The sequence below is a fragment of the Lynx rufus genome, unplaced genomic scaffold, assembly GCF_022079265.1.
Source record: "Lynx rufus isolate CCGP_SWC_20201006 ecotype Redwood Valley unplaced genomic scaffold, mLynRuf1.p SCAF_49, whole genome shotgun sequence".
In the NCBI taxonomy this organism is placed as follows: domain Eukaryota; kingdom Metazoa; phylum Chordata; class Mammalia; order Carnivora; family Felidae; genus Lynx; species Lynx rufus.
In genome coordinates this window covers 1,051,033-1,069,807 of record NW_025814866.1, presented here as the reverse complement: position 1 = coordinate 1,069,807, position 18,775 = coordinate 1,051,033, and the positions used below count along the sequence as shown (strand labels likewise).

Below are 18,775 nucleotides of genomic sequence, written 5' to 3'. Positions count from 1 at the left end.
GGACCCAGTGAGGGAGCCACGAGGACGCCACCTGTCCCAGACAGAAGGCGAAGAGGCAGCTAGAGGAGAGAGAGGTGTGAGGCTCGCCCATGGTGGCCCGTTCCGGCAGGAGCCACCTGCAGCCAGGGAGCGGGCTGAGGAGGGGCACACAGCGAGCCGGGGCTCTGATGGAAGTCAATGCGCCCACTCGAGAGGCTGACGGGAGGATAGACAGCCTAAGCAGGGAGCAGGGGAGAAGAACGCAGGGGCTCCTAGGCCTCCTGAGGGGGGGTGGTGCTTGGACACCAGTGGGCCACTGACTCAGTTCAAGGTTCTGGAACGTTCCCTGGGCCCCAGACCTCTGCTGTCAGGTATTGAGATTTGGGGCATTATGGGGCTGGCCATCCTGTCTGTGTGCCCAAAGTTGCTCGTGCTTGTGTCTGTCCTCCTTTCCCCTGAGAAGCCCCGAGACAACCGTCTCTGCGCTGACCACGACAGCACCGGAGCCTCCCACCCATCTCGGGAGGGCCTGAACTGCCAGGGAGACGGGAGGGAGAGGAGACAGCCCCTGGGCTAGGTCACACTCAGAAAGCAGAGAAACCCTTGAGCCCCGTTTCCTCTCGTATAGTGTGGCACGTCTTTCCCTGTGAAAGCCCCTTGTAGCTGTCGCCTGGGCCCTAAGTTTGGCTGTGGGGTTCCTCTGTACGCAGCCAAGAAGCAGGACGGGGCAGTTGCCATGGAAATGCAGCCCCTGAAGAGTGCGGAGGGTGGGGAGACTGAGGAACGGGAGAAGAAGAAAGCCAGCGTGCCCAAGAAGGAGAAGTCGGTCCTGCAGGGCAAGCTCACCAAACTGGCCGTGCAGATCGGGAAAGCAGGTAGGGCCAGCGGACGCGTGGTCCCAGGGGCCACCAATGGGCGAGGACACTGGGCCCCCGGGCCTGAGGCCGGGCCGTGGAGGGCAAGTGGGAAAGGGATGTTCCAGGGGGCGCAGGCCAGGCAGCAAGGGGACCCCACCAGGGGCCGGCAGTGGCCGGCAGGGGCCGGGCCGGCCCCCATTTGGAAACCGTGGCTTCCAAGCGTCCGTCCGCAAGGCTGGGGACCGAGTGCCTCCCCCGACCTGGCTGGCCGTGGCGCGGTCCGCAGCCTCCCTTACCACTCCTTCGCTCTTGCTCTCTCCCTCCCTCGCCCCGGCCGACTCCCCTTCCCGCACCCACCCTCTGTGGCTTCCGTGGCTGGGCAGGGCTGGTGATGTCTGCCATCACCGTCATCATCCTGGTCCTCTACTTTGTGATTGAGACCTTCGTCGTGGACGGCCGGGTGTGGCTGGCGGAGTGCACGCCCGTCTACGTGCAGTACTTTGTGAAGTTCTTCATCATCGGTGTCACTGTACTGGTTGTGGCCGTCCCGGAGGGCCTGCCTCTTGCCGTCACCATCTCCTTAGCCTACTCTGTCAAGGTAATAATTATAAACACGGTACGCGTGAGAATGCCTTCATACTAGGATACAGACCCAGAAATTGGCATCCCAAGCCATTAAGCAAGTTGGGATCGGTCGTGGGGAGAGTGGGGCGGCTGGGATGAGCTGGACGGCAGGCAGGCGGGAGGATAGACCCAGCATCTGCAGGTCTGAGGACACTGCTGTCCCTTGCAGAAGCGGGTGCAGGCGCAGAGGGTGATCCAGAGAGGGCCGAGAACACCGGGAGAGGGTGGGGGGAGATGGCGTCGGGAGGGGGGAGCACAGAGACAGCCAATGACCTGAGCGGGGGCCATGGGCAGGGGGGAGGCCCCGGGGAGCCCTGGGAAGAGGGAGCGCCGCGAGTCGACCGCTTGGCCTGTCTCACGAGAGTCCTCCCGCTCTGCCGTCGCTCCAAGCCGTGCCCGGCCGCGAGGGTATGTGCCAGCTGACCGAGGCCCCCCGGGCTGTTAGTGCCACATGGAAAGCTGGCTGGGCAGAGCCGAGTCGCACATGACCGGCTGATGACCTCTGGCTCCCCGACCCCATGGGCCAGCCTTTCCAAGGACAGCTGGCTACCTAAGCCCTCATCTATGCCCTTTACAGAAAATGATGAGGGACAACAACCTGGTCCGCCACCTGGACGCCTGCGAGACCATGGGCAATGCCACAGCCATCTGCTCAGACAAGACGGGCACGCTCACCACCAACCGTATGACCGTGGTCCAGTCCTACCTCGGGGACACCCACTACAAAGAGGTTCCGGCCCCCAGCACCCTGACCCCCAAGATCCTCGACCTCCTGGTCCACGCCATCTCCATCAACAGTGCCTACACCACCAAAATACTAGTGAGCGGGGAGCGGGCGGCAGGCTGGGCCGGGTCGGGGTGGGACGAGGGCAGGGCGCCGGGCCGGAGGTGACGGCGTCAGGGGTCACCAGGGCCCCTCTGGACTCCTGCCCTGGCTTCTGGGCGGGACCTGCAGGTTCTGGAAACCCCCTCTGAGCCCAGTGAGTGGTGGGCAACCTGCCCACATCGGAGTCCGCATGGAGGCCCTCCTCGGCTCCCTGCCACCACACCCTAAGGACATGGTGGCCACAGCCAGGCCGGGGTCCTGGGGGCAGCAAGGAGGGGAGACTTGGGCCCCCGGTGCCACGCTGGTTCTCCTTGCCTCGTAGCCTCCAGAGAAGGAAGGCGCTCTCCCACGCCAAGTGGGCAACAAGACGGAGTGTGCTCTGCTGGGCTTTGTCCTGGACCTGAAGCGGGACTTCCAGCCTGTGCGGGAGCAGATTCCGGAAGATAAGCTTTACAAAGTGTACACCTTCAACTCGGTCCGCAAGTCCATGAGCACAGTCATCCGCATGCCTGACGGCGGCTTCCGCCTCTTCAGCAAGGGCGCCTCGGAGATCCTGCTGAAAAAGTGAGCCGGCGACGGGAGGCAGCCTAGGGCTGGGTGCTGCAGAGTGCAAGGCTTCTGAGTTTACTGTTGTGGTAAAATAGACATAGCGTAAAAGTGGCCGTTGTAATCGCGTGAAAACACACAGCAAGTATAGTCCCGGTGTGGCGCATTACAAAACGTTCTCGTCACCAGCCCCCCAAAGGCAACCCTGTCCCCATTCAACAGTCCCTCCCACCGCACCCCCAACCAGCCCCTGACGGCCACTCATCTCCTTTCTGTATGGATTTGCCGATCAGGGACATTTAACATAAACGGGATCGTACGATATGTGGCCCATGTGTCAGGCTGCCTCTACCGAGCAGAACGCTGTCAGGGTTCATCCATTCGGCCTTCGGCCGCCCTTGGGCTGCTGTGAGCCTCGCTGCCGTGAACAGGGGCGTACAGCTGTTCCTTGGGGTTCGTACTCTCAGTTCTCTCGGACATACCTGGGAGCGGAAGGCCGGGTCCTGCCGTAACACAGGTTAACTTTTTGAGGAACCACCCAACTGTCTCGCGCAGGGGCACCGTTTTCTATCCCCCCAGCTTCTCCTTATCGCTCTACTTATCGCCATCCTAGTGCACGTGAGCTGGGACCGCACAGGGGCTTGGTTTGCATTTCCCTGATGACTAGGGATGTCGGCCCCGAAATGGCCAAATTTCAGGCCATTTGTGTGCCTTCTTGGGAGAAACAGCCACTCAAGTCCTTTGCTCGTCTTTGATTTGAGTTATTCGTGGTCTTGTCGTTGTCCTGTAAGAGATCTTTAGCACATACTTGATTGGCAAATGCCTTTTCACTGTCTTCATTCATTCTTGGAGGCACATGTGTTTTTCACTGATGAAATCCTGTTTGTCTCTTTACTTCTTGTGTCCCTCGTGTAGGGTTTTTTTTAGAGGTGATGGAAATGTTCTAAAGTGCACTGTGGTGATGGTGGCACGACACTGCGACTAGACTCAAAGCCATTGAATTATACATTTTATTTTTTTAATATTTTTTAAATATTTATTTTGAGAGAGAGAGCACGCATGCGTGGGGTGGGGGACAGAAAGAGAGGGGGATCGAGGGTCCCAAGCAGGCTCTATGCTGACAGCAGAGAACCGATGCAGGGCTCCAACTCACGAACTGCTAGATCATGACCTGAGCCGAAGTCAGACGCTCAACCGACTGAGCCACCCAGGCGCCCCTGGATTGGACATTTTAAATGGATAAGTTGTGTGGTGTGTGAATGATATCAGCTGTTATAAAAACTGAGTGGGGCGGGGAGCATGGAGCTCCGCCTCCAAGTGCCCCCCCCAGCCCCCCAGCTGCTCTGCCCTGCCCACCTGGCTCCTCACTTATTCCAAGGCCACCTTCTAAGACATAAATGTTCTCCCCCAAGTCTCTGCCCAGGCACATACTCCCCGGGTGCAAAGGCCACCTCCCCCCTGAAGCTGTCCTACCGCATCCCAGGAGGTGTGGCGGCCGGGTTTGGAGGCCCCAGCTCTCTTTCTGTGCTTCCTCAGCCTCTGACAGGTACCGTGGCTAGAAGCCCCATTCCTGTAGTTGGGCGCTGGGCTCCACTCCTGGCTCTCCTCTTTGCTGGCCGTGTGGACATCGACTCACTCCCCGGCACAGCCTCAGTTTCCCCTACGTGGAGACAACAGAAATACCTCCTGGGAGTGTTGCGAGAGTTACGTGAGTGACTCCACAAAAGGGCGAGAGTCCCTGCCAGCTCCTCCTTTCCTCCTTCACCAGTCTGTCCAGGGCTCCCATCCGCCCCTCCGCCATGCCTGCCTCTGGGGACCTCGGTTCCTTTGCTCCTTCTTCTTGCGCACCTGAATCCTGCTTCTTTGTCACGGCCACACTCCGTGGCATTGCCAGAGCAGTGTACCCCAGACAGTCCACGAAGAGCTGGGGTGAGCCCTGCACTCTAGCGTCTCCTCGCCTACACCAGCCTATGAGTTTCCAGCTCCTGGGGCTTCCAGAACGGAGGACCATAAATCTGATGGCTTAAAAACACAGAAATCTGTTTTCTCACAGTTCTGGAGACCGGAAGTCCGAAATCAAGGTGTGGGCAGGGCCACGCTCCCTTCGAAGCTTCCAGAGGAGGGTCCTTCCTCGTCTCTTCCAGCTTCTGGCCATGGCCAGCAGTCTTTGGGGCTCCTTGGCTTGTACACGTATCTCCTCTGTCTCCACGGTGCCTTGTCCTTGTGTGCGTCTGTGTCTCCATGTGTTCTCTTCTCTTTTGATAAGGACACCAGTCATTGGATTAAGGGCCCACTCTAAACCAGTATGACCTCGCCGTGACTTTGCAACAACCCTGTTTCCAAATAAGGCCACATCGTGAGGTTCTGGGAAGGATGTGAGTGGTTGGGGAGGGTACACCGTTAGGCCCCAGGAGGCAGAACGCCTCCCTCCTTGTACAAGCCTGTCTGCCGCGCTGAATGCGGGGCTCACACCGACGCCTGCCGAGACTCTCTGTTGCTCCGGCTGCCCTCGCTTCACTGGCACCAACGCTGTTGTTCTGTCCCCGCCCCAGGTGCACCAACATCTTAAACAGCAACGGGGAGCCGCGCGGCTTCCGCCCTCGGGACCGGGACGACATGGTGAAGAAGATCATTGAGCCCATGGCTTGCGATGGCCTCCGCACCATATGTATTGCCTACCGGGACTTTTCTGCAGCTCAGGAGCCCGACTGGGACAATGAGAACGAGGTCGTGGGTGACCTCACCTGCATAGCCGTCGTGGGCATCGAGGACCCCGTGCGGCCCGAGGTAGCCACCCTCTGGTCCGGCAGCGGCCCGGGTCGTTGGATGGGTGGAGGGGCAGCCCTGGTTCCCGTACGGCCTCCACGGCATGGCCCCCTTCTGGTGCCTTCGCTGCTCTCACACTACTTCCTGCTGGAGCCCAGAAAGGTTAGGAAAGGTGGGCAAGGGCGGGGCCCCAGCGTCCTCCAGGTCAGACCTCCCCGGCAGGACTGACAGGCTGGAGGGAGCGGCGAGGGAGAGGGAGAGTCAGGCACCGCTCCCAGGGCTCTGGTTCGGAGGCGGCACTGGGGCACGGTACCGGGAGTCCGACGGGACGCAGGTTTGGGGGGCAGGGGGCTGTTCCCGGTCACGGGTTTGGTTGGGGCCAAGTGATGTTCGGGACATCCCTGCAGAGATGTCAAGTGGGCAGGTAGCTGCGGGAGTGGAGCACTCAGAGCAGAAGGTCCTGGCCGGAGAGAGATTCCAGAAGCATGTTTATATGAGCGATGTCGCAGGGTGAGTGGACAGCTGGGACGGAGGTGGGAGGAGCCTGCAAAGAGACTTGAAGGAAGGGGCCAGGCAAGGAGCCAGCACGTGTAGACGGCTTTACCAAGAGCGTTTGTGAAAAGGGAACAGAGAAACTGGGCGGAAGCCGAACAGGCCGTAGAGCGAAGAAGCAGAGGGGAGGGTTGCCGGTCCATAAAGACGGAAGAGCCTTGAGACAGGGAGAGCGAGCAGGCCCCAAGGGAAGAGCGCAAGCCACAGGGGTGCGGGTTGCCAGAGGCAGGGAGGGACCCTCTCTCACCTCCCAGGGCCTCTCCAGTGGCACCCACCTCATGTCAGAAGCAGGGCCACCCCGATCCTGCTGATTAGCCTGAAAACACACCCGTTGCTGAGACGAGGGAGGACAGGCTTCTGGGCCTTTCTTCAGGAGACAGGTATTCACTGACATACCGGAGCAGGCGCCTAAGACCGGCCGGTTCCACAGTCAAGGCTCGCTACGTGTACAGAGCGACCGCAGGCCCTCGGCAGCAGTGTATCCCCGCATTCTGAGGACATGGGGCCTCTCTGTGCAGGAAGGGGACACCTGGAAGCTGGCCTGGGAGGAAGCGGATGGCAGCAGAGGGGACGGGGAGCAGCGGCCTGGGAGAGCAGGGACAGAAGATGCTGCTGTGGGCGACAGGGCCACCCCCGGAGACACAGGGCCTTGCCCTCCGTCAGGCCAGGGAGAAACTGAGGCGTGGATGATTGGCCTGTGTCTACACGGCAGAGCCGAATCATAAAGCTGCGTTGTGCTCGCATAGACCTGATGGCCTCCCCCTTCTGAATGGAGCTGTTCACCGCTCCACCCCCACCCCTGCCAGGCCGAAGGCGCCCGGCTGGTGTTCAGTGCTGCTCCTAGGCTGGCAGGTGCCAGAACATCTCACAGACCCGGGAGGGCAATGTCCCTGGAGTCCCGGGACCCTGGCCACAACCATTTCTACTCCACGATAACCGGCCTGCCCCCACCCTTCTACCTCAGCCACGTGTCTACTGGTTCCAAGTAGCGAAAATACCTTATCATGTAGAACCTAGAGCTGTAAATGCCTCTGGTTCTATGTTGTAAAACGGTGGGCGGCGGGGGCGGGGGGGGGGGGGACAAGTGAGAAGTGTCCAGAGCTTGGCCACAAGCCAGCTGATGGCCAGAAGCCTGCCCTGAGTCGGGGCCCCAAAGCAACAGGCCTGCCCTTGGCCTTGCCATCTGGCAGGGTAGCTGGGGACAGAGGTCTCTTTGTCATTCTTCCAGAGCTAAGTGATACAGCCACCCTGCCAGCCAGCCTGGTAACCAGGGCCGATCCTGGCTCGGCCGCTCTGGACCTCCAGTTTGCAGAGGAAAATGAGATTGACGGAGCTGGTGATTTCTATGGTCACCTTTCCAGACAAGACTCCAATGGTGCCCCTCGACAGCATAAAAGCTTCCAGTGGCTTCTCCCAGCTTTACTCGTGTCGGGGCCTGGGTCCGAGTCGTCGCCGGTCCCGGGGCCCAGCGCAATGAAGGAGGCACCTGGGGTCAGGGGGTGGGGGTGGGGGTCGTGCCGAGGGAACGAAGGAGAGGTGCCGCGGAGCCGGATGGAGGGCAGGGCTCAGCCCAGACGCGGATGTGTCTCGCCTCGGTGGCCGCACCCATGCCTTTTGTCTCTTCCAGGTTCCCGAAGCTATCCGCAAATGCCAGCGGGCCGGCATCACAGTCCGCATGGTGACCGGGGACAACATCAACACGGCCCGGGCCATCGCGGCCAAGTGTGGCATCATCCAGCCCGGGGAGGACTTCTTGTGCCTGGAGGGAAAGGAGTTCAACCGGCGGATCCGCAACGAGAAAGGCGAGGTAGTTCCTGGCTCTGCTGCCCTCCCACCTCAGTCCGGGGCTCTGGCTGTTTCTTCCCCCCCCCCCCGCCCCCGCCTCGGCTCGGTACCCCCCTCCCCCGCTCCAGGCTCTGCAGCGTCTGTGTGCTTCCCCCTCCCAGATAGAACAGGAGCGTCTGGACAAGGTGTGGCCCAAGCTGAGGGTCCTCGCCCGATCGTCTCCCACCGACAAGCACACTCTGGTCAAAGGTAAGGGAGCCCGCTCACCCCTGCTGCCCCCTGCCGTGCCCCTTCCTGAGGTGCCATGATGCTGGCTGGGTGTGGCCATCGTCCCCACGTGTGCTCTTGCCCCGGGGCTCCCAAAGCCAAGCTCCAGGGCCTGCCTAGGAAGCGGGGTCCCGGGCTGCACACGTGTTGCTGCTGGACATGGCCCTCCCTAAACTTCAGTTTCCTCCTCAGGAAAATGGGGATAATGATGGAGACGCCCTCGAAGGGCTGACATGCCAGAGCTCACTCTGCTTCCCTGGCTAGCAGCATGAATGGAAGACACCACTAGAGAATGGCCTCTCATTGTAACAGATGGGGAAACTAAGGCCCAGGAGGGGGAGACATTTCTCCAAGTCACATAGTGCTTGACCGATGACACTTCATAGTTGGCCGATGACAACTTTACCACCTGCCTCCCACCCAGTCACACCACCCTGTGTCATCTCACTGGGGGATGGGCCAGGGCAGGAGGAGGGGAGCAGGGCTGCCGGTCGAGGCACAAAGACTTGACCCCGAAGGCGACAAAAGGGCAGGGGATTGGGGGTGGTTGGCACGGTCGCGATCCCGAAGGGTTTCCCGAGTCAGCCAGCCGCCCCCACAGCCCCCAGACAAGGACCCACTCTGCATTCCAGGGATCATCGACAGCAGCACCGGCGAGCAGCGGCAGGTGGTGGCCGTGACCGGGGACGGCACCAACGACGGGCCAGCCCTCAAAAAGGCAGATGTGGGCTTTGCCATGGTAAGCCGCCCGGTGCCGGCCTGGCTCACCACATCAGGCGGGGCCTTGTGTCTCAAGGACATTGGCTTCGTGCAGAAAGGTGCGGGCTAGTGTTAAGGCAGGTTGCAGAGCGATGAAGTCTGTCTCTCGCGTCCTGGCCCCTGGGACCTCCAAGGGCTCATCTGGTCAGGGGATACAGGTGTGAGTTGTTTAAAGGCATTTGGCGTGGAGATGCCCGAGGTGACAGTGGGGCCTCAGGGGTGGGGGACATGGGGCCTGCCACCTGTGCGCCCGCCTCAGCCACCCCCAGTGCAGTCTAAGCGAAACTCGGCCCCAGGGGCGATCACTGGAGTCCCCAGATGAGCTTTTCCTCTGTGTTTCTCTCTGGTTACTCGTATGGAGCTCGTTATCTCTATAAAACCCTGACCCCGCCACCCGGGTGGCCAGCCCCGGCATTCTGCAGCGAGCTGCGTGCGCTTGGTCACCGAAGGCACAAAGCGAGCGAGCCCCTTTCCCCACCTGCCGTGAAGGAGCCCCCTTCACTCTGCCACATTCAGGGTAGCCCATGTGGGCAGGTGCCAGGGGCGCGGGCCAGTCCGTCCCAGAGCCCAGGACAGAGAAGGGCACCGAGCCACAGCCCCTGGGCACTGTGAGAGCCAAGCCGAGCTGCGCAGGACCCGACCTCAGGGTGGCAGACAGGGTGTGCAGCTGTCCCTGCATCAGGGGCTGTGAGCAGCAAACACCCCCACGGGCCAGCAGGACACGTCCCTGCTCTGCGGAAGGCATCCCCGCCCAGGAGTCGTGGAGCTCCTTATACAGCAGGCCGCTCTGGCATGCTAAGACCGGACAGAAGACCGCTTGGTGGTCACGTGGTGGCAGCTGGGCCTCGTACGTGAGGCCATGGTGGTGGCCATGGTAGCAATACCCTCTCTGTTTATGAGCAAAGGCCCTTACCAGGCCATGAGACAACCTGCCCGCTCCTAGTACAAAGTCGCACTGGATGAAACCAGATCTGTCTGCAGCTGGCGGGGAGCCTCATTTGGAAGGGAAGCCAGACAGTAAGCCCGGGTAGGCTGGGTCGTCAAGGGGGCTGGGGAAGAGGGGCCTGTGGACACTGTGTGTGTGCCCCCCAGGGCATTGCGGGGACTGATGTGGCCAAGGAGGCCTCAGACATCATCCTGACCGATGACAACTTCACCAGCATCGTCAAGGCGGTCATGTGGGGCCGGAATGTCTACGACAGCATCTCCAAGTTCCTGCAGTTCCAGCTGACAGTCAACGTGGTGGCCGTGATCGTGGCCTTCACGGGGGCCTGCATTACTCAGGTGGGCACTGGGGACCGCTGTGCCCAGGGAGGGCCCTGGGCTCTCCCTTCCACAAGGCACAGGGCCTGCAGGAGGCAGCTGGTTTCCCAGGCCCGGCCTGCTTCCTGCACCCGGACCCCAGTGCAGAGAGCAGGCCCCGGAAACCCCATCCCGGGAGTTGCGAGAACCAGGGGGTTCTTTGCCACAGATTTTTTTTTTTTTTGAGATAAAAGTCACATACCAAAAACTTCACCATTTGAGAGTACACAGTTCAGTGGCAATCAGTACACGCACAGTGTGCACGACCACTGCCTGTGTCTAGTTTCTGAACGTTTTCATCGCCCCTGAGAAGACCCCGGGGCCCATTAGCGGGCACTCCCCACCCCCTCCCCCACTCCCCAGCAACCACGGGTCTGCTCTCTGTCCTTACAGACTTGCCTATTCTGGACATTTCATATAAAGGGAATCAAATAACACGTGGTCTTCCATGTCTGGCACCTTTTCATTCAGCACGATGTTTCCAGAGTCCATCCATGTTATAGCCAGTATCGGTACTTTGTTCCTTTTGATGGCAGAATATTGCTCTGTCATATGGAGAGAGCACATTTTGCTTGTCCCTTCCTCCGTCAGTGGGCATTGGGGTCATTTCCACCTTCTGGTGATTGTGACTGACGCTGCTGTGAGCACACCTGTACGAGTCTGTGTGTGGACCTACGTCTTCATTTCTCTTAGGTGTGGATCTAGGACTGGAAGTGTGGGCTGAGATGGGAACTCCACATTTAACCTTCTCAGGAGCCTCTTCCCCCTTCCAATAGTCTCGTTCTCCCCAGTAGTGAGTGTCCAGAACTTGTCTCCCTTTGAAAGGTTTTTTAATTGAGATAAAATCCACATAACATAAACTGCACCACAGTAACCATTTGAAAGTGCACAATTCAGTGGCCTTTGGTGCATTAACAATGTTGTCCAACCACCACCTCTAACTCATTCTACAACCTTCTTGTCACCTGTATGCCCACTAAGCAGTCATTGCCCCCTCACCGTGCCCCCAGCTCCTGACACCCACCCATCTGCTTTCTGTCTCTATGGATCTGTCAGTTCTGGGAGGTCAGGAGAGTACCCACCAGTCGAGCACTTTCACGGTCTGGGATAACACACGGGTTGTCAATCTCCTGCTGACAATTTGGACCACACCTTCTAGGTCACTGCCACCAGGTGAGAGAAGGGAGGCTGGCAGCATTTTCAGAGCAGGAAATCCGAAAGCCCAGTGAAAACCCACTGCTAACCTTCCCACAGGGATGGAGATGTTAGATTTTGATGGGAAGGTCAGATCTGCCGCGTTTCACTAGAACGAATCCCTGTGACGTTGCCCCCAGGCTGAGTTTCTTCCCACTGGAGTGGTGGGCCAGTGGGCTTTCTGGCCCCATGTTAGGGTGACTGCCTCCTCTCGACAGGACTCTCCTCTCAAAGCTGTGCAGATGTTGTGGGTGAATTTGATCATGGACACATTTGCCTCTCTGGCCCTGGCGACAGAGCCACCCACTGAGTCACTGCTGCTACGGAAACCATACGGCCGGGACAAGCCCCTGATCTCCCGCACCATGATGAAGAACATCCTGGGCCACGCGGTCTACCAGCTCACCATCATCTTCACGCTGCTATTCGTTGGTAGGTTGGCCCCGGGCCACACTGCCCTGCCGCTGACCGCATAGGTTCGGGCCCTGTTTGCCAGTGGAAGGGACAGATGAGCACCCATGAACCAATTTCCAGCACGGGCCCCTGCACGCTCACCTCCCCGCTGTCTCTCTGTGTGCGTGCCCCGTGCAGGTGTCATAGGCCCCTGTGCCTCTGAGAAACTGCTGTCCTTCACCGAGACCCCGATCACCCCCATCCATCCACTCACCCTATGGCCATTTCTCCAGGGCATCGCGAGCAGAGCACTGTGCCACAGACAGTGGGAAGAGGGGGACCAGGAAAGACAGGTGGAGGGAGAGGGAGGGGATAGGAGAGATAGGAGAGGGAGAAGCAGTCAAGGTGAGGCAGAGAGTGGAAGACAGAGAAGAGGCCTGAGGGGCAGAGGAAAGGAGGGCGAAGGGGGAGAGAAGGAGGAAGGAAAGGGAAGAGGAAGGAAGAGAAAGAGGAGGAGGAGGAGGAGGAAGGAGGGGTGGAGGGAGAGGAGGAGGAGCAGAGAGGAGTAACTGTCAGGAAGCCAGAAGAAGGGGGCACGAGAGAAAGAGGCTGTGGGTTGGGTATCCAGGGCCGGCTGGGCTCTGGCTCTGTCCGGCAGTTTCCTTGGGGTGGGTTTGTTGCTTTGTCTGCTTGTGGCGTCTCTCCGTTATGTCACCAACCCTGGCCTTGAGGGCGCAGGCGCGTTCCCGGGAGCAGATTGGAAGCTCAGTTTGCAGGACAGTATTTGCTGAGGGGCAGGAGGGACGGTGTGTGGGGATCACAATGTCACTACTGGGGATCCTCTCGGGGGGCCTTTCTCTGATATCTCGGGAGCAGAAGTCTCTCTCTCATGGCCTGCCTGACGGTCTACACCTGGCCGCCCGGTCTTAGGGACAGGGCGGAGGAGGGCTGGCCCACCCTGTGCCCAGCCCCACTCAACCCGGCAGGCACACGGTGTCTTCTTCCGGGGTTTCTGCGCCAGACCTCTGCTCCAGGGGTGAGCGCGTGTTGTGGGGAGAGACCCGTTACTTTCCCTCCGGGTCCCTGTCACCACAGGGTGGGGCTGCCTGTGGCCCTGCCGCAGACCCCCTGGCGCTCCTCAGGCGACACTGGCCGGGAGCTGCCTCCACCCGGGGCTCCGCCCCCCTCACGTGCCCCCTCACGTGCAGGGGAGCTCTTCTTCGACATCGACAGCGGGAGGAACGCACCCCTGCACTCTCCACCGTCAGAGCACTACACCATCATCTTCAACACCTTCGTCATGATGCAGCTTTTCAATGAGATCAACGCCCGCAAGATTCACGGTGAACGAAACGTCTTCCACGGCATCTTCAGCAACCCCATCTTCTGTACCATCGTCCTGGGCACCTTTGCAATTCAGGTAGGCGGGGGGGCGGGGGGGGGGCGGGGGCGACCGTATACTGGCACCAGACGAGGAGCGGGGGACCATGCCCACTACCGGCCTCCCCATCCCCGTTTACAGAACCAGAACCAGTTCCGTCCCTCCCGCTGTCCCAGGCCCCACCGGCATGCCTTGTGACCCCAGGCTCCCTGCGCTCCCCTGCTGGCTTCCAGAGAGCCTTCCAGGGCCTTCCTCAGAACGAGCCTCCTCATAGTTCCTTCTGCGTCTTCCACTCCCATTTCCAGCGCTGGATTCCCTGCCGGGGGACTATCATAACTCTAGAAGGTTCCCTTGGGATACTTTCTGTCCCCAGTGCTGACCATCGGCCTCTGCCTGCCACCATGCTGTGGACAGGCTGGTCAGCCAACTCTTTGGGAGTCTGAGCCTTTAAAAGTAGGGTGTATTCATAGAAAGTGTGACGTACAGTGAGGACAACAGGCCAGGATCGTTTGCTCCTCACAGGGATCAAAGGAGGGGGCCTGCCACGCCATGAGGGGTCCACCTGGGGAAGCACCTGGGTCGGTCGGACACGGAGAGGGGGAGCCTTTACTGTGGTTTCTGGGGGAGAAACTGGGGTGAGGCGATCAGGCCGAGGACTCATGACTATGAATAATTTCAGGGTTCAGGGGGGCGTAGCGCCGTCTCTGCTTGTGTGCGCCCTGGCCTGGGGAATTAAGGCAGAAAGGACAGCACGGTATCGGAGGCGGTGGTGGCCTGGGCTCGGGATTGCTTGGTCTGTATTTAAACAGCTCACCCCCAGGAGGAGGGTTCTTCCCTAGGAAGGGGCAGTGAGGCAGCAGGAGTCCCAGGCAAGGCTGGCTGGGCATGTCACTGGGGCACCCGGGATGAGGCGTGTCCAGCACGGGCGTGCAGGGCACACGGTAAAGCATCAAGTTTACAGAAGCGGGAGATGTGGCTCATCTGCTGAGCCACGGCCAGAGCCCCATCTGCCGGGAGGACCCAATGGCCCATCTCTGACCTGCCTCCCTCCCATCCCACCCCTGCAGATTGTCATCGTCCAGTTCGGCGGAAAGCCCTTCAGCTGCTGCCCCCTGTCCACGGAGCAGTGGCTCTGGTGCCTGTTCGTTGGCGTTGGGGAGCTGGTCTGGGGACAGGTGAGCGTCTGCCTCGTCACCTTTCCCAGCCCCGACCCTTCCCTGTTTCCAGGGACGGACACAATGCCGGGCGGGGGTGGGGGAGGCCATGGCACCTCAGAGCCCGTGCTTAGGAAAGCGTTCGGTGTGCTCAGGGTGGGCAGCACAGCAGGGCTCAGGCCCGGGCCAGGCCACGGCTCAGGTACACGGCCACAGGCGACAGTTGTCAGCAGAGAGAGGGCAAAGGGCCACGTCTGGGATGTCACAAAGCCCCGGCAAAAATCACCCAGCACTCCCCTTTCCATGATAGAAGCCCAAAATCGTCCCCTAAAACTGGGCGGCTTGGAAAACGCTCACGGATGTGAAGCTAGACCACACCGTGCTAAATCCTCCAAGGGGCAGAAAGAAAGTGTCAAGGAAAATGAAGACATATTTTGAGATGCTAGAACGTGAAAGTCAGACACCTGTAGCCCTTGACGGTTAAAGGCATGCACAGAGGGAGGCTTCTGGCACCCAATGACGACGTGAGGAAGAAGCAGCCCATGCCACAGGCACGCAAGAGGCTTCAGAAAGCATTGCTCTGCAGCTCTAGAATATTGGTGCAGGACCCACTTTGCCCTGCGTCTTAGTCACGTGTCAGGAAGCTGGAAGTCCAAGATCAAGCATATGTAGGGCAGGGTCCGAGAGAGACCGGGAGTGAGCTTCCACGGAAGCTTCCCTGAGCACCGGGGACGTCAGTGGGGGTCGGGCCTGTGGGCCCGGGGCGCCCGCGTGGCTGACCTCAGATCCTCAGTCTCTGCCCCCCAGACGTGAAGCCGGGGCCCCACCAGGAATCACGCTGTCGGCGCAGATGGCCCGGCAGGGCCCTCGGGGGAACTGAGACCGCCTCGTCAGGCAGGATGTGCCAGGGGCCTAGCGGCCCCCTCTCAGGAGCGGGGCGGGGGGGGGCACCAAGGCCAGACCTCCCCTCACTGGAAAACGCTCCTTGGCCCCAACAGCTCCCGCGCCCTGCTCCCCGGGGACCGCTCCTGGTCATGCAGCCTCGGGGACCAGAAAAGGACGTCCCATCCCCCAGTCTGCCCACAGAGAACGGGTGTTTAGGAAACAGGGGTGCACGACGCTGGAGTGCAAGGGGCATACGCACTAGCTGTCAGAGGGAGGCGGGAGGTGTGGGTCCCTCCCCAGCCCCAGCAGAGCTCCTACCCCAAAAGGACCAGCTGTGCTCTGACAGCCACCTGCGCCTGCTACCCCTCGCCTCTGGCCCCCCAGGTCATCGCCACCATCCCCACCAGCCAGCTCAAGTGCCTGAAGGAAGCAGGGCACGGGCCGGGAAAGGATGAGATGACCGACGAGGAGCTGGCCGAGGGGGAGGAAGAGATCGACCATGCCGAGCGCGAGCTCCGCAGAGGCCAGATCCTCTGGTTCCGGGGCCTCAATCGGATTCAGACGCAGGTAAGCCGCCGTGCCGCTTGGCTTCTCTGGCTATCCCGCCTTGAGAGGGTGGCGAGCAAGGGCCATCCCCGGATGTGCCTGCTGGCTGCGGTGCTGCAGACACGGCCCACCTCTGACGCTTCGGTCAGAGCCCAGGCGGCTCTCCCCCGCGCTGGGTGCCGGTGTCAGCTAAAGACGTGTGTTGTGATCAGCGGCTGTCTGTTGGGGTCGGGTGGAGGGGGCGCAGGCCACCCGCTGTCTGCACGGCCGCTGGGCCTTGCCTCATTTGCCGGAAGCAGCCTGGTGACAGGGAGGTGACGTTGTTGGGAGGAGACAGATGCCCGTTACAAACAGCCTTTGGTGAGCTCACCGTGCACTGGGTTATATCGCGAGCCCTATGGAAGCTGATTCTGGCCCCGGAGTTGCTTCTTTCTCTTCATCTCCATCCCTAAGTCACATAGTCACAATGACCACTCAGCCATGGGCACTTTCGAAGGCTTCAGGAGACCCGTCTGCCAGAGCAGCCCCATGCTCTTCGCCCCAACCCTTGCCAGCTAGCCTTCTTGCCAGAATGTTCTGTACTCTGTCTCTCCGCATCCTTTCCTCACACTCGTGATCGCATCGCAGCCTGGCCTCCGCCCGCAGGGTCCCAGACGCAGTTCTCACCAAGGTCTGTGTGACCTACAGGGCCCGGAACCGGACTGTCCCTCTGTCCCGCCTCAAGCCCTCAGCTGTAGCCTCTGAATGCCTTGAGCCAAGATGTCCACGGTGGGCTTGGCCAAGACCACGGTCCCTGAGCCAACCTCCTTTCAGCCCCTCAGCTCCCAGACGCTCCTCCTGTCTCCCCGCACAGCTGGCGCAGCAGCATGGCCCATCCGTTCAGGTCCGCCCCCTCGAAAGCACGTCCCCAGTCCGGCCACCCCTGCCCCCCATCCTCCCGGCCTAGTCACCAGTATCTGCCCGGAGTAGTCTCCCTGCTGCCTCCCCAGCCCCCAGTGACACCTGTCACTCTCTGCCCTTCCCGTGCTTCCCAAAGCCCCGCCTCTGACCTTTCTCCACCTGCTGTCCAGGACCCCCAGCCCCCCTGCTTCTCCTCCTGGGGGTCCCACCAACGGGAAGGCCACTACCCTACACGTAGCCCTGCCCGGCCCCGCACTCCTGCCGCGGGCCCCTGGGCCTGGGGAATGGCTTCAGACCACACCTCTGCCCTGTGTCTGCCTCAGCCTGTCACACATCACCACAAGCTCATCCCAAGGAATCTTTCACGCACCCCACCCAAAGCGCCCTCGGCAGCCGGTGCCTACCCTGCCCCCGGCCTGAGGCTCCCCATACACACAGCTTGCCTGCTATTCCCATACGGTCCCCAGAAGTCTCCCGGGGCTCAGCCTCAGGGCCCCCTACTTCTTTCTTCCGCAGGCCCCGGCCTCAGCTCCAGCCACAAGCTCTCAGCCTCCTGCCCGCTGCTCCCACCTTCATTCAGCTAGCTTGCCCCCTGCCCCGCCGTGGCCAGTGTAGCCTCTCTTCTGGTCTTAAGGGTCAAGTCCAGAGTCCTGACCATGGCCTTCAGGCCCCTGCCTCTTGGCATCACCCCACACACCCTGTGTCCCTTGTAACCCCTGCTGCTTTTCCAGATGTGCACTCGCTGTGCCTCCATGCCGGCCACGATCTGGGCCCCAGGCCTCCCAGCTGCCGCTGTGTTCCCTCGGGGGCCCCCCTCATCCGGCAGCAGCGCAGAGACCACCACTCTCTCCCGCCCCCGTAGGCCCCCGCGTGCCCAGGGCACTGGAATCAGTGAGGAGCAGAATGCCCCAGGGAACTTTCCAAAGCTGCAGACTCCTGGGCTGCCCCCAGGGCTTGGGATATCGTAGGGCTGGGTGAGGTGGCCCCAAATAAGTCCGGTTTAAGGAGCTCCCCGGGGATGCAAGGGGCTTCTCCAGGGGAGAAGCAGGAGTCCCATTCCCCTTTGCGCCCCAAGCCCCTAAGCCAGCGCGGCCAGGCAAGAATGTCTTAGGCCCAGGTGCGCTGCGGAGCCTGGAGCCTGACACCCGTGAGCCCGAGGTGGTGGCCCTTCTGCTGGCAGCTGGGACAGCCCCTGCCCAGCCTGAGGCATGGCGGGGGGCGGGGGGGGGGCTCAGTGGTGCCCGACCGGTGTGTGTCTGTGCCTTCCGTGCGCCTGTGGGCTCTGAGTCCTGCCACCGCTTCCTGGCCGGTCGGGCGGGTCTCCTCAGTCAGAGCCTGGGAGTCACTGCCCAAGTAGACACTGGCCAGTCAGGTCCCTACTTCAAACATGATGCAGTGGGGGGGGGGGGGGCGCCCAGAGAGAAGGGACTTGCCCAAGGTCACCCAGTGACAGCGTCCCTCCCCCATGCCCTAGCATATTCCGTGTCCTTTCCAGAGAGCCCCTCACTGCTCCACAGGATCATCCCTTTGTCACATCCGATTCACCACCCTCCTCAAGAATGCTAAGCCAATCCGCTACTTGAGCTAACTTTTTAAGAGCATCTGTTCTTTTTGATTCAAAATACCTGCTTGAAGGACAGACATAAAGCGCCCCAGCGTGTAGGTGCCCCCAGCCAAGGGAGACATGCCTAGATTTCTGGATTTTGCAAACAACGGAGCTGCAGGGTTTGGGGGCCAGCACAGCTTTGCTAAGTGAAGGCATTTTGTAACCTGCTACCTGCTCTCACCGCCATTCCATACTAACATATTACCGCACCAGACAGGGGGGTCATTCCGGCATCAAAAAGAGTCCTTGAAACCCAGAACACGGAGCTTCTCGAAGCACTCACGACGTGGTCCATTTCACATTCCATTATAAACCAACGAGAAGCTTCAGCAGCAACTGGGTTTTGGGGGGCGGGGGGGGCAATTGTGAGGTATTTTGATTGACACCGTCATCCCATCCGGACACCGTGAGGAGAGGGGTCCAATCAGAGGCAGAAAAGACATCTTTTCCTTG

At 60.6% G+C, this 18,775-nt stretch overlaps 1 protein-coding gene across 7 annotated transcripts in view; it reads left to right on the top strand.

Annotated features, from left to right (window-relative positions):
- Window positions 1–18,775, top strand: part of ATP2B3 (ATPase plasma membrane Ca2+ transporting 3) — a 41,946-nt gene that overhangs the window by 10,532 nt on the left and 12,639 nt on the right. For all 7 annotated transcript variants that reach the window (XM_047098480.1, XM_047098478.1, XM_047098474.1 and 4 more), the window contains 13 exons: window positions 690–854; window positions 1,220–1,434; window positions 2,038–2,280; window positions 2,609–2,850; window positions 5,385–5,619; window positions 7,778–7,957; window positions 8,097–8,184; window positions 8,835–8,941; window positions 10,054–10,245; window positions 11,676–11,889; window positions 13,059–13,270; window positions 14,299–14,406; window positions 15,655–15,837. In XM_047098480.1, the coding sequence (XP_046954436.1) occupies window positions 690–854; window positions 1,220–1,434; window positions 2,038–2,280; window positions 2,609–2,850; window positions 5,385–5,619; window positions 7,778–7,957; window positions 8,097–8,184; window positions 8,835–8,941; window positions 10,054–10,245; window positions 11,676–11,889; window positions 13,059–13,270; window positions 14,299–14,406; window positions 15,655–15,837 (2,384 nt within the window). The remainder of the gene's footprint in view (window positions 1–689; window positions 855–1,219; window positions 1,435–2,037; window positions 2,281–2,608; window positions 2,851–5,384; window positions 5,620–7,777; window positions 7,958–8,096; window positions 8,185–8,834; window positions 8,942–10,053; window positions 10,246–11,675; window positions 11,890–13,058; window positions 13,271–14,298; window positions 14,407–15,654; window positions 15,838–18,775) is intronic.